The sequence below is a fragment of the Choloepus didactylus genome, chromosome 2 (genome assembly GCF_015220235.1).
Source record: "Choloepus didactylus isolate mChoDid1 chromosome 2, mChoDid1.pri, whole genome shotgun sequence".
In the NCBI taxonomy this organism is placed as follows: domain Eukaryota; kingdom Metazoa; phylum Chordata; class Mammalia; order Pilosa; family Megalonychidae; genus Choloepus; species Choloepus didactylus.
This window is the reverse complement of record NC_051308.1, coordinates 202112311-202137940: the sequence shown is the minus strand read 5'-3', so window position 1 is coordinate 202137940 and position 25630 is coordinate 202112311. Positions and strand designations below refer to the sequence as shown.

General features: G+C 37.2%; 1 protein-coding gene across 6 annotated transcripts in view; it reads left to right on the top strand.

The window, feature by feature from the left end:
• The window catches only part of MAST2 (microtubule associated serine/threonine kinase 2), a 330440-nt gene that overhangs the window by 150030 nt on the left and 154780 nt on the right, over positions 1-25630 (top strand). Inside the window, exon 1 of one of the 6 annotated variants that reach the window (XM_037827345.1) lies at positions 6015-6068. The exons of the other annotated variants lie outside the window; for them this stretch is intronic. Coding sequence (XP_037683273.1) covers positions 6030-6068 — 39 coding nt within the window. The 5' untranslated portion in view covers positions 6015-6029. Of the gene's footprint in view, positions 1-6014; positions 6069-25630 lie in introns of those variants that run through there. 6 annotated transcript variants of the gene reach the window in all.

The window sequence follows — 25630 nt, the reverse complement described above, 5'->3', positions numbered from 1 at the left end:
ATTTACTGCAGTTTACCAGCCTCTTCCTCCAATTCTTCCCTGTATGCTGCACAGTGTTTCACTAGATTCTAGTGTTTCAAAATAGTTGCTTCAGACAGTTCCTGCCAGCTCAGCAGTTGTTTTCGTGGAAGGACTGACTCCTGTAGTTTCCTACTCTTCCATATTTCCCACAATCAAGGTTAGAGTTATCTATTTTAAATAATACTTTAGCAAGGAAATTAGTACCATATTCAAGTATTAATTTTGCTGTAATATTGGAATAGCTTTTTCATCAATATTTTCAGTATCCTACTCATCAAATTTGAATGGAACCCCCTACCCCCACCATTTCTGTAATCTTCCCTGGTTTATTTTTCTCCATTGTGTTTATCATCTTCTGACATACTATGCTGGTTGGAAGCTGTTATGTACCCCAGAAAAGGCCGTGTTCTTTTAATCCATTCCCATGGATATAGACCTATTGTGGGTGGAACCTTTTGATTAGGTTGTTTCAATTAAGATGTGACCCACCCAATTCAAGGTGGGTCTTAATCCTTTACTGGAGTCCTTTGTGAGAGGATAAAGGACAGAAAAAAAGCCAGAGATCCCAGAGAGAGAAACACCCAGAGAGCTCAGAGAGAACTAAAGGAGAATAACCCTAGAGATGCTAGAGAGGACCCACAGACACTCAGAGAGAAAGACACTGGAATCAGAAGCTGAAAGCAAAAGAACCCAGCAGCAAAGGACCAGCAGACGCTGGCCATGTGCCTTGCTATCTGACAGAGGAACCCCGGATGCCAGCAGCCTTTCTTCAGAGAATGTATCTTCCTCTTGATGCCTTAATTTGGACATTTTCATGGACTTAGAACTGTGAATTTGTAAACTAATAAATCCTGATGTAAAAGCCAACCATTTATGGTATATTGCATTCTGGCAGCTTTAGCAAACCTAAACACATACTGTGTATTTTATTTATTCATTTTTTTGTTTGTCTGCCTACACTCACTTGAATGTCGGCTCCAACAGGTCGGGGATTTTTATCTATTTTATTAACAGTTATACCTCTAGAACCCAAAATAGCGTCTGGCTTGTATTAATTTGTGGAATGAAGGAGGATTATTTTCAAAGAACAGTGATTTCCTGGAAGGTTGGCACGAGGAATCTTAACCATAAGCTTATGTAAACTGTAAAATATTGCTCCTGCTATGATATCAGGAAAATCATTGTCTTTTTACCCTGAGGAGTATGTTTTTCCTCTATAAAAAATCTTTCTATTTAGAAGAAGTTTTACTTGATAGATTGATTTTCCATTTAAGCAACAAAGAAAAGAGAATCTTTTGTTCAGAACCTGCCATGGACAGTAGATATTACAGGTTCTGTGCTTTGTGCTGAATGCATTGCTTTCTTAGATGGTGATAGGCCTGCTGAAAAAGGTCTTCTTCCTCTATGACTGCCTTAGGTTTCATAATAAAAGTGAATTTTTTGTTTGACCTCACCTTGCCTTTACTTTTTTTTTTTTTTCTTTTTTACACTGTGTAAAGTTCCTTATAGCATTCTAGATAGGGTTAGTCATAAGATATTTTATTCACTTTCTGAAAAATAAAAGGACACTTTGTGTTGAGAACATTGATAGAGATGCAGCCTGCTCCTAGAATTTAATTTAGCTTTATTTATTTTCAAATGTTCTTCTAATATTTACCTAGTCATGCAAAATAATCTTACCAACAGGAAAATAAGTAGAGAAGTTGATGAAAATGTTGTTTTACTTATCCTATCTTGGACAGGAAACCTTGCTCCATCTGTTTTATTTAGTTAAAGCTATATGTTCTAGTAGAAAACTTGGATTCAAGTTCCAACTATAGTATTTCTGAGCATATTATATCCAATTCTTGGATCCTAGTTTATCCAGTTATAAAATAAGGGATTTCAATTCAATTAGCTCATGTATTTATAAATTAAATTTGTGTGAAACAGTGTTCAATATGACCCTTAAGGGTAATTTTTCTTCACAGTCCTTATTCAAGTCTAAACCCTTCTCTTTCTGGCTGCTGTACCTGCTAATCTCCTAATTATTCCTCCCCATTCCTTGTTAGACTCTGTCATCAGGCATAAGTCTTCTTACTCCTCACAACTCCTGCCATTATTTTTGTTATCTTTATCTTCAACATCTATTGGATACTTCCCAAATCCTGGCATCACAGTTACTTTAACTTATCATTTCTAGTCCCTTTAAGCACTATTCTCGAGTCCGTAGTCTGTGCCTTGTCATCCCTCTAAAACGTTCCACCACTGAAATCATAACTCTCGGTAACCTCCTCACTACAACCTGATAGATTTTCAGCTCCCTCAGTTAATAATTCCTAACGTATACCAGTTCTCTCAGGCTTATCAGCACCTCTACTCTGTTGATCCTTCTAATTTCTTCCTGTCCTTTAATCATTACTTTCTTCCATTTTTAGTTTAGATTTTATGGTCCATTAATTAGCTCTTTAACTCTTTTGACAATGTGATAAATTTTTGCCCCATTTTTTGTCAATCCATCTGGTACTGGTAAATCCATCTGGTAAAACTTTTGCGTTTGTGTTACTGTAGTCCACCAAAGAAAGCCACACAATGGAGCAGATTGCTGGCTTCATAAAATTATGATGAACAGTGTCAGTCAGGCCCTCCAGTGCTCAACAATCCTACTTTTTCTTTAACTTGTATTCTTGTACTCAACATTAATCACTTTCATACCTTCTTTGCTCTTTTCGAATCTCTAGTCTCCTTGCTCTCTGCTGATTACCTTCCTTTCTGTATCACAGAGAAAATAATTATAAATTTGGTAAGTTCTTTAGCTTCTTAATAAGCTTACATGTTTCATCTGTACCAACTTTTTCTTCCTTTTCTTCAGTTATACTGGAAGAAGTAATCCCCCTCGTATCTCTATTATTGTTCTGAATCCCATCCCTTCCTTCCCTTTCAGAAACAAATTACTTCAAAAAGTTTGGCTATGAAGGTTGGGGGCGAATTTAATGGAAGCTGGAAGAGTTGTCTAGATTCACTATATTTGTTTCTTCATCTTCTACTAATCCTTCAACCCACTGCACTAGTACTCTGTTCCTGCCACCTATCCATCACTGAAACTGTTTTTACAAAGAGCACCCTTGACTTCCAAGTCTCGAGATTCAATGAGCATTCTTTAGTGATGGGCCTCTAGGCAGCATTTGTTACCGTGGCACAGTCCTGGATTCCCTCCTGCTGACCTCTTTAATAGCACTCACAGTTCTGATTTTCCTCCCACCTCTCTGGTTACGTTTTCAGTCTCCTGCAATTTAATAGTAAAAAACAAGTATTATTTTAATGTTAGATAAATAAGATTTTTAAGAAAGAGGAATGCAAAATTTGTATGAAGTTGAAGAACTAAACATGAGTCTTTAAAGAAACTAGGTTGTGGCAGGAGATTTTAGGCAGAGTACACTCTTCTCTATCACTAGAAATAATGGAAAAGGTTAAGTATTGACATGTTGTTTGATTTATTCCTTTCTGCAACTTTATAAGGTAGAAGGTTGTATTCTTGCTTAACTACAAAGAATTTGAGTGGGGGGAAGGATGGCATGTGTTCAGGAAACAGTATACTGTTCTTTTTGATTGGAAGGATGAGATTACAGTAAGGCAGTAATATAGATACAGTAGCTGTTCTAATTATTTATATTGAAGATTTTTAAGCTGTGGGCAACACTTTAGGAAAGGGAGACCATCTTGGTCAAGGGCTGATAATCCCATAACATTATTTTCAGTGACCAAATGACACTTCTAATAGTTCTTCCAATGGCACTTCCCATCTTTTTTGTAGATTTCCCAGTGTAATGAGTTGAACCTTCTTTGGCACTCCTGTAGCACTTTGTTATACCTGTGATGTAGAACTTCTCACATTGTATCATTCCATTACCCGTTTGTATTTGGCTTCCCCGGTAGATTGGAACTCTTCTTGAATGGAATTATTCATTTATGAGTAATGTTGATCTTGGTAATCTTCCACCAATTCTGCCTCAGTGCTTGTCGCAATAAAAGATTCCGGAATTAGTAATGAATGAAGAGTTTGAATTTTGATTCTCTGATCAGAATGCACCAATTTTTATATTTCTACTCTTTACAGAGTTGAGTGAATTAGAGAATCATTCCTACTTCCTCTCATCTGATATATCTTTTAGTTATTAATAAAAGCTAGTTATATAGAGAGGTTCTATAACTAAAAGCCTGTGTCTTTGAAGACACTCACATAATGTTCTGCACAGCCTATGCAAATCAGCTCTCTCCTCAGGTCTTGTATTTGTTTTCCCCGTAGACATAATCCAGCCATTAGTTGTTTAAAGCAGCAGATGGAAGCAGGAGTCCATGGAGATATGGATTTATTAGCTCTCACAATCAAAGACCACACTGGTTGTACCAAGGATTAGAAGATTTCTCCTGAATGAAGGAAAGATGGATCTTGCTTTTTGTGCTATTTTCAGTAGTGTCGCTAGCTCCTGTGAGTAGAGTCAGTTGTAAGAAGGCAGAAAAAGATCTTGTGAATAGACCTTCCCTCAAGCCCCAGACTATTGGTTGCAGCTGTTCTAATTATAGAAGGGCAGATTTCCTCCTTGTTGGGTGCAGACCACATCTGTCCTATAGTTATTGCTATATTTACTCCTTTGAAAGTATAACAGCCTGATTCTGAGTGCGTTGTACATACATGCCTTTATTTGTCAATAGGAAATTTGGATTATTATTTCTTGAAATCCTTAGGAGAGTGAATAATTTTTGCAGCCTGTCCTTTAGTTTGAAGAAAAAGGATTGTGAAGTGGAAGGTAATATAATCCTCTTCCTAAAATTATAGTGCTGCCTTCGCTAACAATTTTTTATGACTTGTTAGAAAAATCACAAATTTGCCTGACTTTTACCAGGATTCTCTCAATTACTGTAAAATTGGAAAGTTTTAAAACATTGCTTGTGGAGTGTCAAAGTGATGGAATAATACCATGAGGGCTAACCTTTCACTCTTGAAATTTAAAAATATATATATATTATGAGCCATGAATTAAGACATAGAACAGTCTTTAAACTTGGCTGAAGTCCTACTTTGAAAATGACAGCCAGTGACCAAAGAAACAATTCTGAGATTATTAAAGCTAGACTTTTTCATGCTTTGCCCTTTTAGAAGTCTGGAATGGGGAGTGTTTCCTGTGACAGCACTATCAGCCGATGAATAGATGAATGAATTTATCCATGCTCAGAACGCATAACTCGTGTACTAGCTCTCTCTAGGACATAAAAGCAGGGAAACCGACCTTAGTAATGATCTAAGCTCCTGAAGAAAGAGGCTTTCGTGACTGGCCAGGAAGTGAAGACCAGCATATCTAGAGATGAAGAAACAAAAGAGCCTGTGACAGTATCGAAAGAATCTGACATTTGCTTTGTCTGTACACAGGATGAAAGGAATTTTACCGACTTAGTCAAAACAACAACTGGTTTTATATCAGTCTGAGCCTAAAATACAGGCATGAGAATAATACGTTTTTCTTTTTATTTCTGAAGAATTATCTTTTTAAAAACGTATGTGAAGTGGTTTTGGTTTTGGAAAGGAAAACGTGACATGGATTTTATAAGCTTAGCAGCTATAGGTGGAGACTCGCTTGTTTTGTTTGCCAAACCTTTTTAATCAGTGGTCAGGGTGTCAGAGATTGGAGTTTTTTGTTTTTTTTTTTTCCCCTGGGACCTTTGTTTTTTTCTTGGTGCTTCAAATAATTTCTCCAACCAAAGGAATATGTGTGGAAAAGAAAAACAAATGTGAAAATATTTTTCCATATTTTGGCAATGATTCAAATGAGATTTATCTATACCCCTGTGAAGAAAGACATGTCTCTGATGTGAGGTCGTGATGGTATAGTTATGCTGGACCAAGAGAGAACTGGTTTAGCCGAAAACAGCGTGGTCTGCCGGCTTGATTGTTTGCCTCTTCATCTAGCAGTAGCAAGTAGACACTAGTAATTGAAAGTCTGGGGAGTGGCTTTTTTTGTCTGATATCTATTATGGATGATTCCAGTATTCTGCAAAGGAGAGGGTTACAGGTGAGTAAAAGAAAGCCTTTTTTACTGAACTCCTTCCTCTCATTGTCTTTTGAAAATGTGCTAAATAGATTGCTTCAATTTTATTTAATACATTTGAGGCAGGGGGCAGGGTGGAGTGCCACTAAGTTTCTTTTTATTCCATCATATATAGTTATAATGAGAACATTTGTCTAAGACTTTTTTACTTCTATAGAAAAATGCTGCCTAGGCTTACTTATATTAAGTGAGTGGAGTAATTAACTGAGAACTATGCAGGATTCAAGCCTATTTTTGGACATCAGCATCATTGCTGACAGATTTTTTACAGTAAACATATTCTGTTCCTGACCACAGTGCTTGTTCCCCCTCCCCCTTTAATTGTCACATGTATATGTAATGTGTTTGACTCTATACATAGTTTTAAGAACTTTTCTAAATTTTCACTTTGTGTGTGTGTATGTGTGTGTGTGTGTGTATGTATATGTATATATGTGTGTGTGTGTGTGTATATATATCTGGCATCTGTTTTGGAAGCCATTTCTTCATTAAGTCCTTGGGTAATTTGGCACATGGAGAGGTAAATAAGGTATAACAATGAGGGGAAAATAGAGACATTGATAGACTTAGCACTAAATGAATATATGCCATGCTTCTTTTAAATTTGCTGATTTTTTTCCATGCTTTTTAAAGTGGATCATCCCACCTTAGTATTATTAGAAAAGAAGAAGCCAGCTTCTCTTTAGTTTATCACTGAAGGTTTTTAACAATTTACACAATGAAGGTTCCACTATAAAATGCTGAGCTAATCAATCAACCTGTGAGGATCTCATCATGAAATGTAGCTGTTTCTCTTGAATTTGTTTGTTTTTTTTATTTGTAAATTACTTTTTGGTACAAAGCAGATGATCTTTGATCTTTTAAATTATCATAAATTAACAAGACTTTAGTTTCTTTAAAGTGCTCAGAAGGAAAATAAATATATAGTAACATTTAAACAAATGATACGTGTGGTTCTCAGATATGCAATATCTTTTTAAATTGTGATTTACATTAATATACTTCTTATTAATGACATTGTAAACATTCAGAGCTCATTGGGAGCACCCACTAAATGTTTAGCAATTGTCCATTGTGACCTGGGCTTTAAAAATCAATAACATAAACTCCCATTATTATTTATTTAAATATTAAAATTAAATTATTTTAATTTCTCCTGTTAGTACAGTTGATTCAAGGAGTTTGACGCTTGATTTCTTGGAGATATTTTAGGAGTATTTATCAAGCACTCAGAAGACATCTCATAAGTAGTGATGTGTGTTGAAATAACTGTTAATTAAAAATGGCTGGCTCTTCCTATGTAAGCACAGTTAAGTGCGTTGTCTATTTGTATCTTTATTTCTCTTTAGATGTCTAACACTATGGCAGAGTTCAGAAAAGGAATCCTATTTTTTTTAACGGGGAATATTTTTCAGTTATTGCTCCTATTTTGTGTTTAAAACAATTATTTTCTCTCCAGTGACTGAGTCAGTCTCCAGTATCTGCTACCCTGTTTGCTGATGATTCTTTATATGTAGCAGGAGTTCCCAACTGTCAGGTTGTATATTTACTGTAGGGTGTTTTCCTTACTTTAAAAAAAAAATGTTTACTACATCAAAGTTCATTCTTCAGAAGCCCTGCATTAGAACATTGTGAAATAAAAGCAGTGCTTAAAAAGTAGCAGTTTAGATTACCTATTTTAAATAGGTAAATTATAATGTAAAGCTTTAAAAATAAGTTTTAGGGTTATATACCCATACATAAACACTCAAAAGCTAAAGTGGTATAGGTGATCTCCTAGGCAACCTCAAATCAGAAGTACAATATCCAAATTAATATTTGGACTTTACTAATTGCTTTTTGGTGAATGTTAGACTTCTAAATATTTTTCTAAAAAGTCAGCTAAGATATAACCTATTTTGATCCTTCAGCTTTCTTTGCATGGTTTCTTTGAAGGTGACAGGTGCAGTAAATAGTGCATTTATCAGTTCCACAAGAGCAGACACCTTGTCTACTTTGTTTGCCATTCTATCTCCGTGGCTAGAGTAGGACAGAGTATAAATCAAATACCGTATATTTGTTGAATGTATGAATAAAAACAAAATATAAAGGATATATTCTCACTACTATTATTTTATAAAGTCTTTAAGTTCTGGACAGTGTAGTAAATAAAAATTATTACAAACAAGCATAAATATTGGGTAAGAATAAATAGATATTTGTGTATGATATCATGACAACTCCAAAGGAATTAACTAAAAAGCTAGTACAATCAAGATATTTCAGAAAAATTGCCTGGTATAGGATTAAAAAACTAAAAACATTCTAATACGCCAACAATAACCAATCAAAAAATACAATAGAGAGGCCCCAACCTAATCAAGATGGCTGAATGAGATGCTTCAGGGCTCTAGAAAAGTTAAAGGACTGTGGTAACAGGATGAGTTCTGAATCAAGAAAAAAGGTACTTAACAACTGTAGCGTCTCCTGGTGCCCTGGCTGGCCCCTCACCCATCTCCTCTCCAGCTTGGTGCCCATGCTCTCCTTGCAGATCCCTGGTCCTCATTCTGGAGGGAGTAGTGTGGCCCTCGTGCACATATTGGGGGCATGTTTGTCTGGTCCAGTCTGTCTGATGGTGGCCTGAAGGACTCACTGTCTTAGAACATGCCCTATGTGAAGAAGGTAGCTTGTTGAGCTTTCCTACAGAATGCTGTGGGAGAGTAGTCAAGTCCATGCTACCTGGGGCAATACATTGCTGGCTATAGGACATACGGTTTAGTGCCCAGGACTGTGAGAAAATCATTTGCTCAGGAAGAGAGGACATTTGTAATCATGTAAATGGGGGACTTCCCAGGGCCGCAAGTGCATGCTCATGACAAGAGGCATGCCCAGAAGGGGTCAGGGAAGCCTGGAACAATTCTGCAAACTCATTGTATTGATAAGTTCTGCAGGAGAACACTCCCACAGGTCAATTTGTTAAGATTGGGTGATGGTTAGGTTTATGTTTTCACTTGGCCAGGTAATGGTACTTAGTTGTTTGGTCAGTCAAGCACTGGCCTAATTGTGTTACCATGAGGACATTTTATAAACTTAAAAAATCATTAAGTGATTGCATCTATGGCTGATTGCATCTACGATCAACTAAGGAAATTGTCTTCAGCAATGAGAGACATTTCATCCAGTCAGTTGAAGCCTTTAAAAGAGAAGTGATGATTTCAGCAGTCAGAAGAGAGAATTTTCATCTCGACTTCAGCCAGCCAGCTTCTCCTGGGGAATTCATTGAAAACCTTCATTGGAATTCTCGGCTTCCAGTCCACCCTACGGAATTTGGACTCATGCATCCCTGTAGTTGTGTGAAACTTAAAAAATCTTGTAGTATTTACATATATCTCCTATTGGTTCTGTTTCCCTAGATGTGCCGTTTTGAATGTATTGTGTCCCCCAAATGCCATTATCTTTGTGGTCTTGTGGGACAGACCTTTTGGTGCTGGTTAGATTTGCTTGGAATGTGCCCCACCCAGCTGTGGGTGGTGACTTCGGTGGGATACTCCTATGGAGGTGTGACCCCACCCATTCAGGGTGGGCCTTGATCAGTGGAGCCATATAAAACATGCTGACTCAAAGAGACTGAACGGAGTGCAGCTGTGAGTGATGTTTTGAAGAAGAGCAAGCTTGCTAGAGAGGAATGTCCTGGGAGAAAGCCATTTTGAAACCAGAACTTTGGAGCAGACGCCAACCACGTGCCTTCCCAGCTAACAGAGGTTTTCCGGACACCATTTGCCATCCTCCAGTGAAGGTACTTGATTACTGATGTGTTACCTTGGACACTTTATGGCCTTAAGACTGTAACTGTATAGCCAAATAAACCCCCTTTTTATAAAAGCCAGTCCATCTCTGGTGTTTTGCATTCTGCAGCATTAGCAAACTAGAACACTAGAGAACCCTGACTAACAAACCGGGAAAGATGTTTTCTTTATTTCCTTCATTTTTTCCCCCTCATTTAGCTCCTGGCATTCAAGGAAAGTTCTGTCATAAAACTAACTGGATACAGCTTAAGAAATAGATACCTCAGCATCTAAATTCCAGTGATAACACATTCAAATATTAAAATGCCAGGGATTCAACCAAATATTACAAAACATACAAAGAGGCAGGAAGTGATGGCCCATCACAGGAGAAGATTAAAGCTTTGGAAATCATCAAGAGGAATACCAGACCTAGGATATACCAGAAAAAGATTTTTTAAAAAATGGTCCTAAATATGGTCAAAGCGCTAAAGGAAGACATGGACAAAGAACTACAGGAAATAAAGAAAACAATAGATTAACACAAAGAGAATGTCAATAAAGAGATGGAAATTATGAAAACGAACTAAACAGAGCTGAAAACCACAGTAACAGAAATATAAAATTCCCTAAAGGGGCTCAACACTGGATTGGAGTGGCAAAAGAAAGAATCAGAGAACATGAAGATAAGACATTAAAACCATTCTGTCTGGGGAGCAGAAAGAAAGAATTAAGGAAAATGAACAGAACCTGAGTAATTTGTGGGACATATATTCAGTATATGAATTATGGGAGTCCCAGAAGGAGAAGAGAGAAAGGAGCAGAGAGAATGCTTAAAGAAATAATGGCTGAACACTTACCAAACCTAATGAAAGTCATAAATCTACACATACAAGATGCTCAATGACGTGCAAACAGGATAAACCCAAATAGGCCCACACTGCGCCAATTATAACCAAACTGTTGAATACCAAAGATAAAGAGAATTCTGAAATTCTAAAAAGAGAAGCAATGTGTCACATATAAGAGATCCTCAATAAGATTAAGTCCCAATTTCTTACCAGAAACCATGGAGGCAAGAAGGCAGTGGGATGACATATTTAAAGTGCTAAAAGCAAAAAACTGCTAGTCAGGAATTCTCTATCTGGCACAACTGTCTTTCAAAATGAGAGAGAGATTAAGACATTCCAGATCAACAAAAGCTGAGGGATCAATTCATCCCCACTGGACCAGCTCTATAAGAGATGCTCAAGAGAGTTCTGGAGGTTGAGGGAAAGGGCCATAGACAATAGGTCTAAGCCATGCGAAGAAACAGAGATCTCTGGTTAGGGAAATGAAATGGGTAAATATAAACACCAGTACTATTTTATTTTTGGGTTGTAACTCCACATTTCACTTCTTATAGGATCTAAAAGGCAAATGCATAAAATATGATGATAAATCAGTGGTTTTAGATTCATAATGTATAAACCTGTAATTTGTAACAAGAGCTACATAGAAGTGGGGATATGGAGGGGGATAGGAACGTATTTTGTGTGTACTAATAAAGTTGGTATAAAAACAAATGAAACTGTTATAAATTTAGAAGGCTAAATTTAAGCCCCATGGTAACTACAAAGAAAATACTGGAGAATATTCAAGCTCATAGAGCCAGAAATTAGAATACAGATTGCTGGGATTGGGGGCAGGGAGAATGGGGTGTTAATGCATAAGGGGTATACTGTTTTTGTTTGGGGAGATCGAAAAGTTTTAGTAATAGATGGTGTTTTAGTTTGCTAATGCTGCCGGAATGCAAAACACCAGAGATGGATTGGCTTTTGTAAAAGGGGTTTATTTGGTTACACAGTTACAGTCTTAAGGCCATAAGTGTCCAAGGTAACACATCAGCAATCGAGTACCTTCACTGGAGGATGGCCAGTGGTGTCCGGAAAACCTCTGATAGCTGGGAAGGCACGTGGCTGGCATCTGCTCCAAAGTTCTGGTTTCAAAATGGCTTTCTCCCAGGACATTCCTCCCTAGGCTGCAGTTCCTCAAAAATGTCACTCTTAGTTGCACTTGGGATATTTGTCCTCTTTCAGCTTCTCCGGAGCAAGAGTCTGCTTTCAATGGCTATCTTCAAACTGTCTCTCATCTGCAGCTCCTGTGCTTTCTTCAAAGTGTCCCTCTTGGCTGTAGCTCCTCTTCAAAATGTCACTCACAGCTGCACTGAGTTCCCTCTGTTTGGCAGCTCATTTATATGGCTCCACTGATCAAGGCCCACCCTGAATGGGTAGGACCATGCCTCCATGGAGATTATCTCATCAGAGTTATCACCTACAGTTGGGTGGGGCGCATTTCCATGCAAACAACCTAATCCAAATGTTCCAACTTAATCCCCACTAATGTGTCTGCCCCACAAGATTGCATCAAAGAATATGGCCTTTTCTGGGGGGCACACTTACATCAAACTGGCACAGATGGTGATAAGGGAACCACAATATTGTGAATGTGAATAATTCCATTGAACGATATCCTTGGGAGTGGTTGAGATGGGAAAGTTTATGTAGTATATATGTTCCCTCAGTTAAAAAACAGAGCAACTGAAGTGACAATGACAAAGGCAATATAGGTGGGATCTAACAAGGTAGGAGAGAAGGCTCAAAAAGACATTATTGGTACATAGGAAAAAATTGGAATATAGATTGTAAGCTTTGTATCAATGTTAAATTTCTTGAACTTGATAACTGCACTTAAGCTGGATACATAAGTAAATATCCTTGTTCTTAGGAAATATACATGGCAGAATTAAGTGTTCAAGGAGCATGATGTATACAATCTATACATTCAAGTATTCAGTAAATGAATTGATAAGTAGGAAGATGGATAGATAGAATGAAATATAGCAAATAGATAAAATTGGTGGATCTGGATATATGGAGGGGTTAGGGGTATTTTGGAGTTCTCTGGGGTTTGTTTTATTTTTGTAACTGTCCTGTAAGTTTTAAAGTATCTCAAAATAAAAAGTTTAAAAAAATAATATGTAGTGGAAAAAGATTTTCCACTCATTAGCAATAAAATTTCCAAAATACCAAAAGGACTTTATTAAGAAAATATCTGTCTATATATTTATCCGTCTAAAATGTTTTGAGAGCTCTGGAAGGAAGGGCAAATCATGTGGAAGGGAAGATAATAATGTTAAAAAGAACAATATTGTAGAGATGTTAATTTGTAGAGATCTTGGGTATAATTTAAAAAATAGACAAAATGATTCTGACGAGCTGACAGAATATCCAGTACAATTTTAAAAGAAGATTGTAAAAAACTAAATGTAGTTTAGTTAGAGGACGCCTACCAGATAGGCTAATTTGCAGCATAATAATTAGATCAGTATAATTTTGGTACAAAGTCAATGTAGAAATAATGAATAGTAGGGCCAAAATAGACTCTAGTGTATTTAATAATTTAATGCATGTTAAAGCAGACACATCAAAGGAGACAGGAAGAATTAGTGACAATTATGATATAAACTTAAACATTATACAGTGATGTAAGTTCCAGGTAAATAAAACAAACAAAAGAAAAATAAGTGTTCTTCATAAACAAAAAATAACAGCAGCCTCTGCTCCCACCCCCCATATTTGCTGCATCTCAAGTTTACCATGAAACTTTACTGCAGTAACTTGGAATATGGCTACAAATTGTGCTGTTGATACTGCTTTTTATGTATAGATTACATATTTTTTGGGGGGCATAGCTCAGATTAAAGGAACCAGTATTTATTGTGTACCTCTTTTGTGTCCTACCATTAGGCCATACGTTACCTCAATTGTAATGACATTTTTGAAAAGTAGGTATTATCTTCATTTTCCGGTGCAGGTAATTTTAAAGAAAGAACAGAAGATTGGTTCAAATTATAGTTTTGTCACTTTCTTGCCATATTAACCATGGTCAAAATTTGAAAACAATGCTTCCATTTCTGTACCTTCCTGGTGTGGAGGCAAGGACTGCAGCAGGAAGACCAATTATGAAACTGCTTTAGTAAAAAGGCAAGAAGATGGAAATGGATTGGATGTGGGTGACAGCAGTGAGGATTTTCTGATTTGATTTTTTTTTTTTTTACACATATGCGAAGCTCAGTAATTTCCTCAAGGACACACAACTTGCAAGTGGTCAGGCGAGGTGTATGGGTTAGGATACTTGACTCGGAATGGTTTAAATATTAAAGAAATGTATTGACTCACAAAAATGGAAGTCCAGATGTTGGATGGGTTTCAGAGTTAAATACTGTAATGTATTCTCCTTGGCTTTTCTCACTTGTGTCTTCCTCTGTATATTGGCCTTGTTCTCAAGCTGCCTTCCTACATGTAGAAAAAAGAACTGTAGTGCTCTGAGACTGCACAGTCACACAGTGTAACAATCTTAGGTCTTAATGGCAAAAGGACATCTGGCAGGTTGTGTGGGAGCATTTTTCCTTTAAACTAGAGGAGTCTCTCGGTGTATGGATTGACATTGCTTTATTTGAGAATCAATTCAGGTTTGGTCTTCCTGAAGGTATCAATTGGCTTTCATCCTACTGCTGCTTTTGGGACATCTGCATATTTGAGGTTGAAGTTCCTTGTGAATGTAAGAAGATACTTTTATATTTGCCCTATTGCCCAGTCAACTATATGGGAGATTATATTAACTTTGAAAAGTCATCTGGCTAGCCACCATAAACAAATTTTTGTTGTCGACTATCTTAGTGCCATCATCTCCACATTAAGTATTTGCCCTTAAGGCAGATAAAGTAACCAGTTTTCATTGTATAAGAAGTCCAATTTCTCAGGTTCTGAATTGGTAATGTTTGTTGTACTGATAGAATTATTGCCCTTAGGCAAAAGCTACGTAGTGTCCTTACCTCCCCCTTCTTTTCTGTCTTTGCTGTTCATATATGAGAGTACATAAAGTGCCATTGTTCAGGAGTACTTGTTCTAGTTTGCTAATGCTGCTGGAATGCAAAACACCAGAAATGGATCGGCTTTTATAAAGAGGGTTTATTTGGTTACACAGTTACAGTCTTAAAGCCATAAAGTGTCCAAGGTAACACATCAGCAACCAGGTCCCTTCAGTGGAAGATGGCCCATAGTGTCTGGAAAACCTGTTAGCTGGGAAGGCACGTGGCTGGCATCTTCTCCAAAGTTCTGGTTTCAAAATGGCTTTCTCCCGGGACGTTCCTCTCTAGGCTGCAGTTCCTCAAAAATGTCACTCTTAGTTGCACTTGGGGTATTTGTCCTTTCTCAGCTTCTCCGGAGCAAGAGTCTGCTTTCAACGGCTGTCTTCAAACTGTCTCTCATCTGCAGCCCCTGTGCTTTCTTCAAAGTGTCCCTCTTGGCTGTAACTCCTGTTCAGAATGTCACTCACAGCTGCACTGAGTTCCCTGTTTGTCAGCTCATTTATATGGCTCCACTGATCAAGGCCCACCCTGAATGGGTGGGGCCACACCTCCATGGAAATTATCTCATCAGAGTTATCACCTACAGTTGGGTGGGGCACATTTCCATGCAAATCTAATCAGCACCAAAACGTCTGCCCCACAAGACTGCATCAAAGAATATGGCTTTTTCTGGGGGACATAATACATTCAAACTGGCGCAGTACTTAATTATTTTGGAGGACATATGACATACTCTGGGAAGTATTATTATTGACAAAGTTTTCTTGGGATAGTTTTTATTTTGAAAATTATGAGTATCATGATAGATAATAGCCATCCTACAGAATGTGATTCTGTTTAGATTCTGTTTAGATTTTAGTCCTTAAAAGCAAAATCTTAAGATTCACATGTGTTACAAACATTCCAGTTCTTTTTGTAAGTTGTTTCACTTTAAAAAAGATGATGATATATATAGACAAAAATATAGCCTAATATATTTGCTTCTGATAGACTATGTTTCTTCTGTGGGAAAACGTGATAAAAGTAAAGAATTTAAATTTGTATTCACAGGTAAATATATATATAAGTACATATATATGTATTTATTCAAATACAAATCTAAATTTGTGTTCATCAGTGTTTAGAAACACTAAAATATTTTCATCATCAATTAAATGACTTTGAAAGTTAAATAATTTATCTCAATTGTGTGCCTCCTCTTTTTTCCCTACCCCGTTTATTAATGTTCTGTGGTGTAATCACACCAGGTTTTTACATTGTTTTGGTTTAGTTTTTCTGTATTCATTCATCTCCTAGCATTTTCCCATTCCTGAGAGTCATTCTCCTCCTTCTCCACTTGTCAACCTCCTGATCATCCCCAGGAAGCTGTTTAAGACTTTAGCACCTAATTTTCAAATTCTTACTGTCATGATGTTGTCAGCATCATTGCAGAGGAGGATAATTGGCCCAGTCTCAAATCTTTATAGAGTTCCCCTACTTTCTGGACTATTTTCAGCACATGCCACTAAATACCATGTATTTTGTACATGGAGTTGTTTCACTCAGAAGTCTTATAGTAATCTAAAATTCCATTTCCTTATCATATCTGAATTACATTCCTGTAACCTACTGTGTAAATCAGGATCACAAAATGAAGGTTGGTGAATGACTTCTCATAATAGGTTTTATTTGGCTATTTTAGGAGATTTAAAGAAAAATTGATCAATATAGTCCCCACTAATCCCGTTCTGTTTTGTATTCTGCTACTTTACAAATTTACTGTCTTTCATCTATTCTAAAGCTCACATTTTCCCACTTTTTAACACTTCTGAAATTGGTTACTTTTTTGTTGTTGTTTTAAATTCAGTTTTATTGAGATATATTCACGTACCATACAGTCATCCATGGTGTACAATCAGTTGTTCACAGTACCATCTTATAGTTAGTTCTGCATTCATCACCCCAATCTATTTTTTGACATTTTCCTTACACAGGAAAGGATCAGAATAAGAATAAAAAATAAAAATAAAAATAGAACACCCAAATCATCCCCTGCCCCCATCCCACCCTATTTTCATTTAGGTTTTGTCCCCATTTTTCTACTCATTCATCCATACACTGGATAAAGGGAGTGCGATCCACAGAGTTTTCACAATCACACTGTCATCCCTTGTAAGCTACATTGTTATACAATTGTCTTCAAGAGACAAGGCTACTGGGTTGGAGTTTGGTAGTTTCAGGTATTTACGTCTAGCTATTCCAATATATTAAAACCTAAAAAGTGTTATTTATATAGTACGTAAGAATGTCTACCAGAGTGACCTCTTGACTGCATTTGAAATCTCTTAGCCACTGAAGCTTTATTTCATTTCATTTCACACCCCCCTTTTGGTCAAGAAGATGTTCTCAATCCCATGATGCCGGGTCCAGATTCATCCCGGGAGTCATGTCCTGCATTGCCAGGGAGATTTACATGCCTGGGAGTCAGGTCCCACATAGGGGGGAGGGCAGCGAGATCACCCACCAACGTGGCTTAGTTAGAGAGAGAGGGCCATATCTGAGCAACAAACACGCACTTAGCGGAATACTCTTAGGCATAATTATAAGCAGGTATGGCCTCTCCTTGCAGCAACAAGCTTCACAGGGGCCAATCCCAAGACAGAGGGCTCAGCACATTAAGCCATCAGTCCCCAATATTTGTGAGAACATCAGCAACAATCCAGGTGAGGAAGTCCAACACCTCTGCATCCTCCCCCAGCTCTTCAGGGGTGCCCCAAATATATATTTTTATTCTCCACCAAATTACTTTAGGATGTGTTGCTATTTCATTCTAATCTATACAGACGTATCATAGCTCACTTCCTATTCAAAGTTCCATGTAATTGTAGTGTTTGAACAAAGTGACTGTAGAAGTTATATTTAGAAAATATAGATCCTATACCAAATAAACATCTCTTCCCTTGGTCTCACATAGAAGTTGAAGTTTTAACACACAGTCAGTTTCACCCTTTACCCTTTGGCCTGATTTGCTCTAGTCTTAACCAGATCTGCTTTATTCATATCTCTAATTGAAGTCTTGGCTCTATTTCAGCTTTTTTTTTAAACAGTTGCTGTATGTGTTAATACTGATATACATATCTGCTGAGCTCTAGCTCTGAGTTTCAGGTGTAACACAGATACCCAGTGTTCCAGAGAATTTGGTTACTTTTGATGTATGTTATACTTTGATTGGCAGTGGATAGTTTTGTTTTGTGTGTTTTTTTAAAAAAATATTTCTTACTGGCACCTAAAATAATGTTATCTTTCTATTAATTTTCAAGTTTGATGAAATATATTACTGACCCATGAAAGCATTTGACTTTGCAACATTTATGTCTAAATCTAAACAACTGTATTTTATAGCTCTCTATTTTTCCTTTGTCTGATGTCTTGAAGATCTGTTTCCTTGATTCTTTTTCTTTTCATCGGTTAGTACCCATTTGATGTGTTTCTCAAGTTTATAGGATCATCAGTTAAAGGAATATCACCAGCATCTCATGTTCTTCATCCCTTTGTCCTTCCACCAACTATGTCTCTCAAAATCTGTTTCTCATATTCTATTCTAGGGCTATTGAGTGATGTTTGAAAACACCACAGAACTATGTGGATTAGTGTCACTACAAATTCATGATTTGCAGCTTCAGCTAGCTCCCCATTTTCCCTCAACAATTTTTAAAAAGAGCCATAATATGAATGAATACATAGAAAATAATACGTGTATCATAATTAAATACCTGAGCACCTATCCCACTTAAGAACTGGTACATTGCCAATAGTCCCTTTTAATTCTTAACCAATAATTGACTTCTGGATAGAGAATATGGTAGTGACCTAGTTTTATTTCCTTCTCTAGGGATAAGGTGTGATCCAAGCATTATTTGTTGAATAAAATAGTCCTGTTAACCTACCTCCATCTTCAGTGCCTTTTCTCCTGAATATCAGTTTTCCCAATATGTGCCACCATGAGCTAATCTTGTAGATGCTGAAATCTGTTAGGGCTAGTCTCCCTTCCCTGCCCCACCCCATCCCCATTCTTTATCAGGAGCCATCTCGGATTTCTTGGTTTTTGTCTTCCAAAAACAAAATGACATGTTTTATTGGAATCAAATTTAATTTACAGATCACTTTATTGAGATGACTTCTTTATGATATCTCAACAAAGTGCCTTCCAATTCATGAGTATATCTCTACATTTAATTGACTTCTTTAATGTTTCCACTAAAGATTTATAGTTTTCATCATAGAAGTCCATATTTTCGCTAGATTTATTTCTAGATACACTGCATTTTATGTTGATATTTTCAATGGGATCTTAAATTATATTTTTAACTACTTGCTTCTGATGTATAGAATTGCCATTGACTTTTTTTTTTTAATCATCATTTTATTGAGATATGTTCACATACCACGCAGTCATACAAAACAAATTGTACTTTCGATTGTTTACAGTACCATTACATAGTTGTACATTCATCACCTAAATCAATCCCTGACACCTTCATTAGCACACACACAAAAATAACAAGAATAATAATTAGAGTGAAAAAGAGCAATTGAAGTAAAAGAGAACACTGGGTACCTTTGTCTGTTTGTTTCCTTCCCCTACTTTTCTTTTTTTTTTTTTTTTTTTTTTTTTTTTTTTTTTTTTTTTAAAGTTTTTCTTGTTTTATTTTGTATTTTAACATAAGTGGTATCATACTGTACACATTTTCAGAAACTTTTTTTCCACTTAATGTCTCTGAGCCCTCTCCAATGTCAGTATATAGAGAATCACTTCATTCTTTTAAATGGCTGCATAGTAATCCATACTTTGGTTTTGCCAGTTTATTGTTTGCATTTTTTTCACTATTTCAAACAATTGCAGCAAGTGAGGTTTTTTGCATCATGTTTTGTTTTGTTTTTTAACCCTCCCCATTACCACCAAAGCTTGTCATGAAAATTCACAACCTTGTCCCAGTTGCACTGGGGGAAAAGAAAATCACCACAGGGAATTTTAAAGCAAATTGCACCCTCTAGAGGTTTGGGGTGGTAATGACGACTACACCTCCTGGAAAAACACCGAAGGAGTTAGAAGAGCAGTGACAAACAAAGAGGGTCAGAAGCAGGCAGAGACTGGGAGATGAGAGACTCAGAGACACGGTGGTGAGAGGACATTTCAAAGTTATTCACAGTAGCTGGAAAGGTCCTTCCCATCCTTCCTCCCTGGAGGTTATTTTATGAGACAGCTTCCCTCTCCACCCAAAGTCCTTTTTCTGAGATCTGGCCTTTGCTTGAGATGAGTAGGAAAGGGTGAATGGACCTACTCCAGGGTCTGGACAGCCACTGTGGGAACGATGCAGGGAGAGGAGGCCAGTGTCCCTAACTTCTCCTGCAAGATCTTCTCCCACACACTCTCAGTGCCACACTGGGCAATGGTCATCTGATGGCCACCCCCATGAACATGCTAGGCTCTGGAACCTAGGAGAACTCAGAGGTTGACAGAGGAGTCAGGAGCATCACTCAGGTAGCCTGGCCAGAGAGGGACCCCAGCCTCCTGCCCCCTACCCTACCAGCCCCATTCTGTCCCTCCCACTTTTCGACCTTTAGTAGCTCCTTTTTACCTTCTGCATTAATCCCAAACTCCTCTGTCTGGCATTCAAGACCTTCATACTCTGAGTTTGTAATCAGAGGGAGCCTTTAGCCCTTTAGCACATGCCCAGATACATGACTGATGACACAAGATGTTTGTTGAACAAATAAGTGACTGAATAAAATGGATCCTACTTTTCCAAGCTGACCATCCTTCCTCTTCACCCCTCCATCCTATCCAGATCCACACTTCTTATGCTCACTTCTAAATGCATTTTTTTTTAATCATCATTTTATTGAGATATATTCACATACCACGCAGTCATACAAAACAAATTGTACTTTCGATTGTTTACAGTACCATTACATAGTTGTACATTCATCACCTAAATCAATCCCTGACACCTTCATTAGCACACACACAAAAATAACAAGAATAATAATTAGAGTGAAAAAGAGCAATTGAAGTAAAAAAGAACACTAGGTACCTTTGTCTGTTTGTTTGCTTCCCCTACTTTTCTACACATCGATCCATAAACTAGACAAAGTGGAGTTTGGTCCTTATGGCATTCCCAATCCCACTGTCACCCCTCATAAGCTACATTTTTATACAACTGTCTTCGAGATTCATGGGTTCTGGGTTGTAGTTTAATAGTTTCAGGTATCCACCACCAGCTACCCCAATTCTTTAGAACCTAAAAAAGGTTGTCTAAAGTGTGCGTAAGAGTGCCCACCAGAGTGATCTCTCGGCTCGTTTTGGAATCTCTCTGCCACTGAAGCTTATTTCATTTCCTTTCACATCCCCCTTTTGGTCAAGAAGATGTTCTCCATCCCACGATGCCGGGTCTACATTCCTCCCCGGGAGTCATATTCCACGTTGCCAGGGAGATTCACTTCCCTGGGTGTCTGATCCCACGTAGGGGGGAGGGCAGTGATTTCACCTTTCAAGTTGGCTTAGCCAGAGAGAGAGGGCCACATCTGAGCAACAAAGAGGCATTCAGGAGGAGACTCTTAGGCACAAATACAGGGAGGCCTAGCCTCTCCTTTGCAGCAACCGTCTTCCCAAGGGTGAAACTTATGGTAGAGGGCTCAACCCATCAAACCACCAGTCCCCTATGTCTGTGGTCATGTTAGCAACCATGGAGGTGGGGTAGGCGAATACCCCTGCATTCTCCACAGGCTCCTCAAGGGGGCACTACATCGTTTTTTTTTTTTTTTTTTTTTTTTCCTTGTTTGTCTTTTTTCTTTTTTTTTTTTTTAACTTTCCCTTCTTTTTTCAAATCAACTGTATGAAAAAAAAAGTTAAAAAGAAAACAAACATACAATAAAAGAACATTTCAAAGAGACCATAGCAAGGGAGTAAGAAAAAGACAACTAACCTAAGATAGCTGCTTAACTTCCAACATGTTCCTACTTTACCCCAAGAAAGTTACATAATATAGCAACATTTCAGTGAACTTGTTCCTACTACATCCATCAGAAATTAACAGACCATAGTCATTTCTGGGCATCCCCAGAACGTTAAATAGCTTATCTGTTCTTCTTGGATTATTGTTCCCCTTCCTTAATTGCTCTCTACTGCTAGTTCCCCTACATTCTACATTATAAACCATTTGTTTTACATTTTTCAAAGTTCACATTAGTGGTAGCATATAATATTTCTCTTTTTGTGCCTGGCTTATTTCGCTCAGCATTATGTCTTCAAGGTTCATCCATGTTGTCATATGTTTCACGAGATCGTTCCTTCTTACTGCCGCGTAGTATTCCATCGTGTGTATATACCACATTTTATTTATCCACTCATCTGTTGAAGGACATTTGGGTTGTTTCCATCTCTTGGCAATTGTGAATAATGCTGCTATGAACATTGGCGTGCAGATATCTGTTCATGTCACTGCTTTCCGATCTTCTGGGTATATACCGAGAATTGCAATCGCTGGATCGAATGGTAGCTCTATATCTAGTTTTCTAAGGAACTGCCAGACTGACTTCCAGAGTGGCTGAACCATTATACAGTCCCACCAACAATGAATAAGTGTTCCAATTTCTCCACATCCCCTCCAGCATTTGTAGTTTCCTGTTTGTTTAATGGCAGCCATTCTAACCGGTGTTAGATGGTATCTCATTGTGGTCTTAATTTGCATCTCTCTAATAGCTAGTGAAGCTGAACATTTTTTCATGTGTTTCTTGGCCATTTGTATTTCCTCTTCAGAGAACTGTCTTTTCATATCTTTTGCCCATTTTATAATTGGGCTGTCTGTACTATTGTCATTGAGTTGTAGGATTTCTTTGTATATGCACGATATCAGTCTTTTGTCAGATACATGGTTTCCAAAAATTTTTTCCCATTGAGTTGGCTGCCTCTTTACCTTTTTGAGAAATTCCTTTGAGGTGCAGAAACTTCTAAGCTTGAGGAGTTCCCATTTATCTATTTTCTCTTTTGTTGCTTGTGCTTTGGGTGTAAAGTCTAGGAAGTGGCCTCCTAATACAAGGTCTTGAAGATGTTTTCCTACATTATCTTCTAGGAGTTTTATGGTACTTTCTTTTATATTGAGATCTTTGGTCCATTTTGAGTTAATTTTTGTGTAGGGGGTGAGGTAGGGGTCCTCTTTCATTCTTTTGGATATGGATATCCAACTCTCCCAGCCCCATTTGTTGAAAAGACCATTATGGCTCAGTTCGGTGACTTTGGGGGCCTTATCAAAGATCAGTCGGCCATAGATCTGAGGGTCTATCTCTGAATTCTCAATTCGATTCCATTGATCTATATGTCTATCTTTGTGCCAGTACCATGCTGTTTTGGCAACTGTGGCTTTATAATAAGCTTCAAAGTCAGGGAGTGTAAGTCCTCCCACTTCGTTTTTCTTTTTTAGAGTGTCTTTAGCAATTCGAGGCATCTTCCCTTTCCAAATAAATTTGATAACTAGCTTTTCCAAGTCTGCAAAGTAGGTTGTTGGAATTTTGATTGGGATTGCATTGAATCTGTAGATGAGTTTGGGTAGAATTGACATCTTAATGACATTTAGCCTTCCTATCCATGAACATGGAATATTTTTCCATCTTTTAAGGTCGCCATTGACTTTTATATATTGATGTTATATCCAGCCACCTTACTGAACTCTTGTGGGGAGATGCATTTATGTAGGCAGTCTGATTATGCACATAAAAAATGTTTTATATCTTTTTCTTGTCTTATTCCATTGGTTAGGACTCCCAATATAGTGGTCAATAGAACAGGTGATAGTGGGTCAATAGAAGAGGTAATAGTGGGCATCTTTTTCTTGTTAATGATTTTAAAAGGAATGCTTTTAATGGTTCATAATTAACACTGATGTTTGCTATACATTGTTAGAAGTTATTGTTTATTAGGTTAAAGAAGTGTCTTCCCGTGTCTATTTTGCCCAAAGTTTTTTTAAAATCATAAATGGCTATTTAATTTTATCAAATGATTTATCTGTATTATTTGAGATGATTGTATTTTTTTCTTCATTAATTTATTTGAGGTATATAAAATTTATAAATTTTCTATTGTATAAACTACTCTTGCATTTGGGGGGTAATCTCAACTTGGGCATGATGTATGATTTAATTTTTTTAAATTCGGTTTTACTGAGAGATATTCACATACCATACAATCATCTATGGTGTGCAGTCAACTGTACACAGTACCATATAGTTGTGCGTTCATCACTCCAACCTATTTTTGAACATTTTCCTTAACACTAGAAAGAATCAGAATAAGAATAAAACATAAAAGTAAGAAAGAAGGCCCAAATCATCCCCTCATCCCACCCTATTTTTCTTTTGGTTTTTGTCCCCATTTTTCTACTCATCCATCCATGCACTGGATAAAGGGAATGTGATCCACAGGGTTTTCACAATCACATTGTCACCCCTTGTAAGCTACATTGTTATACAATCATCTTCGAGAGTCAAGGCTGCTGAGTTGGAGTTTGATAGTTTTAGGTATTTACTTCTAGCTATTCCAATACAATGAAACCTAAAAAGTGTTATCTATATAGTGCGTAAGAATGTCCACCAGAGTGACCTCTCACCTCCATTTGAAATCTCTTAGCCACTGAAGCTTTATTTCATCTTGCTTCCCCCTTTTGGTCAGTCCTATGATGCCAGGTCCAGATTCATCATCCGCAGGAGTCATATCCTGTGTTGCCAGGGAGATAATTTAATTTTTTAAAATAGTGTTTTAGTTTCCCAGGCTGCTTAAAGCAAATACCATGAAATGGTTTGGCTTGAACAATGGGAATTTATTAGCTTACATTTTTGAGGCCTAGAAAATGTCCAAATCAAGTTACCATCAAGATGATGCTTTCTTCCCAAAGATTGACTGCTGGCAGTCCTTGGCTCCTCTGCCATTTGGCCGTGTCTGCTGGTCTCTTCCTTCTCTTCTGGATTTTGTTGATTTCAGCTACTTGCTTCCACGGCTTTCTCTCTCTCTTGATATTCATTCTGTTTATAAAGGACTCTCAAGTAAGAGGATTAGTCCTGAATGAGGTGACCCACTGAAGTAGCCTCATCAAAAGGTCCTGCTTACAATGGGTTCACTTCCACAGGTATGTGATTAGATTTAAGAAGATGTTTTTCTGAGGTACATACAGCTTCAAACCACCACAAACAGCCTCCTATTTCATCTTGAAGCAGTTTTTGCTAAAGTATATGTTTATAGGAGTTTTTCCATTTTTTGTTTTTTAATTTATTCAGATAAAATTGTTCATGTTGTTTGCTATCCTTAAATTTTAAGTATCTACTGAGTCTGTTTTTATATTCCTCTTTGTATTTTCAATATTGGGTATTTATACTTTATTTTTTTTCAAGATCCGTATCAGCAGAAATTTGCCTATTTTGTTAGTTTTTATAAAGACTAGAAAAACATCTTGCTTTAGATTTATTTCTTGAAAATATTATACAGTGAGGTTTTTAAATTGAAGTCTTAACTTATATTGGTAAAATCAGCCTATTTACATTTATTATGATTACTGATATATTTGAACTCGTTTCTTGCGTTCCATGTCCTGCATTCCATGTCGTGCGTTCCCTTGCCTTACTGCCCCTTTTCATTTTTGTCATTTAAAAAAATTGATAGTTTTCTTAGTCTATTTTTCTAACTTTACTGGCTTGTTAGAAAAAATTCAAATTTTAACCCCCTCCTGAACAACAGAAGGACTCACTTCCTCCAGACTTACATTATGTTTTACTTCAGTATTTTAGTTCTTTCTTTTCTTAACTATTCCACAGATTACATGTTT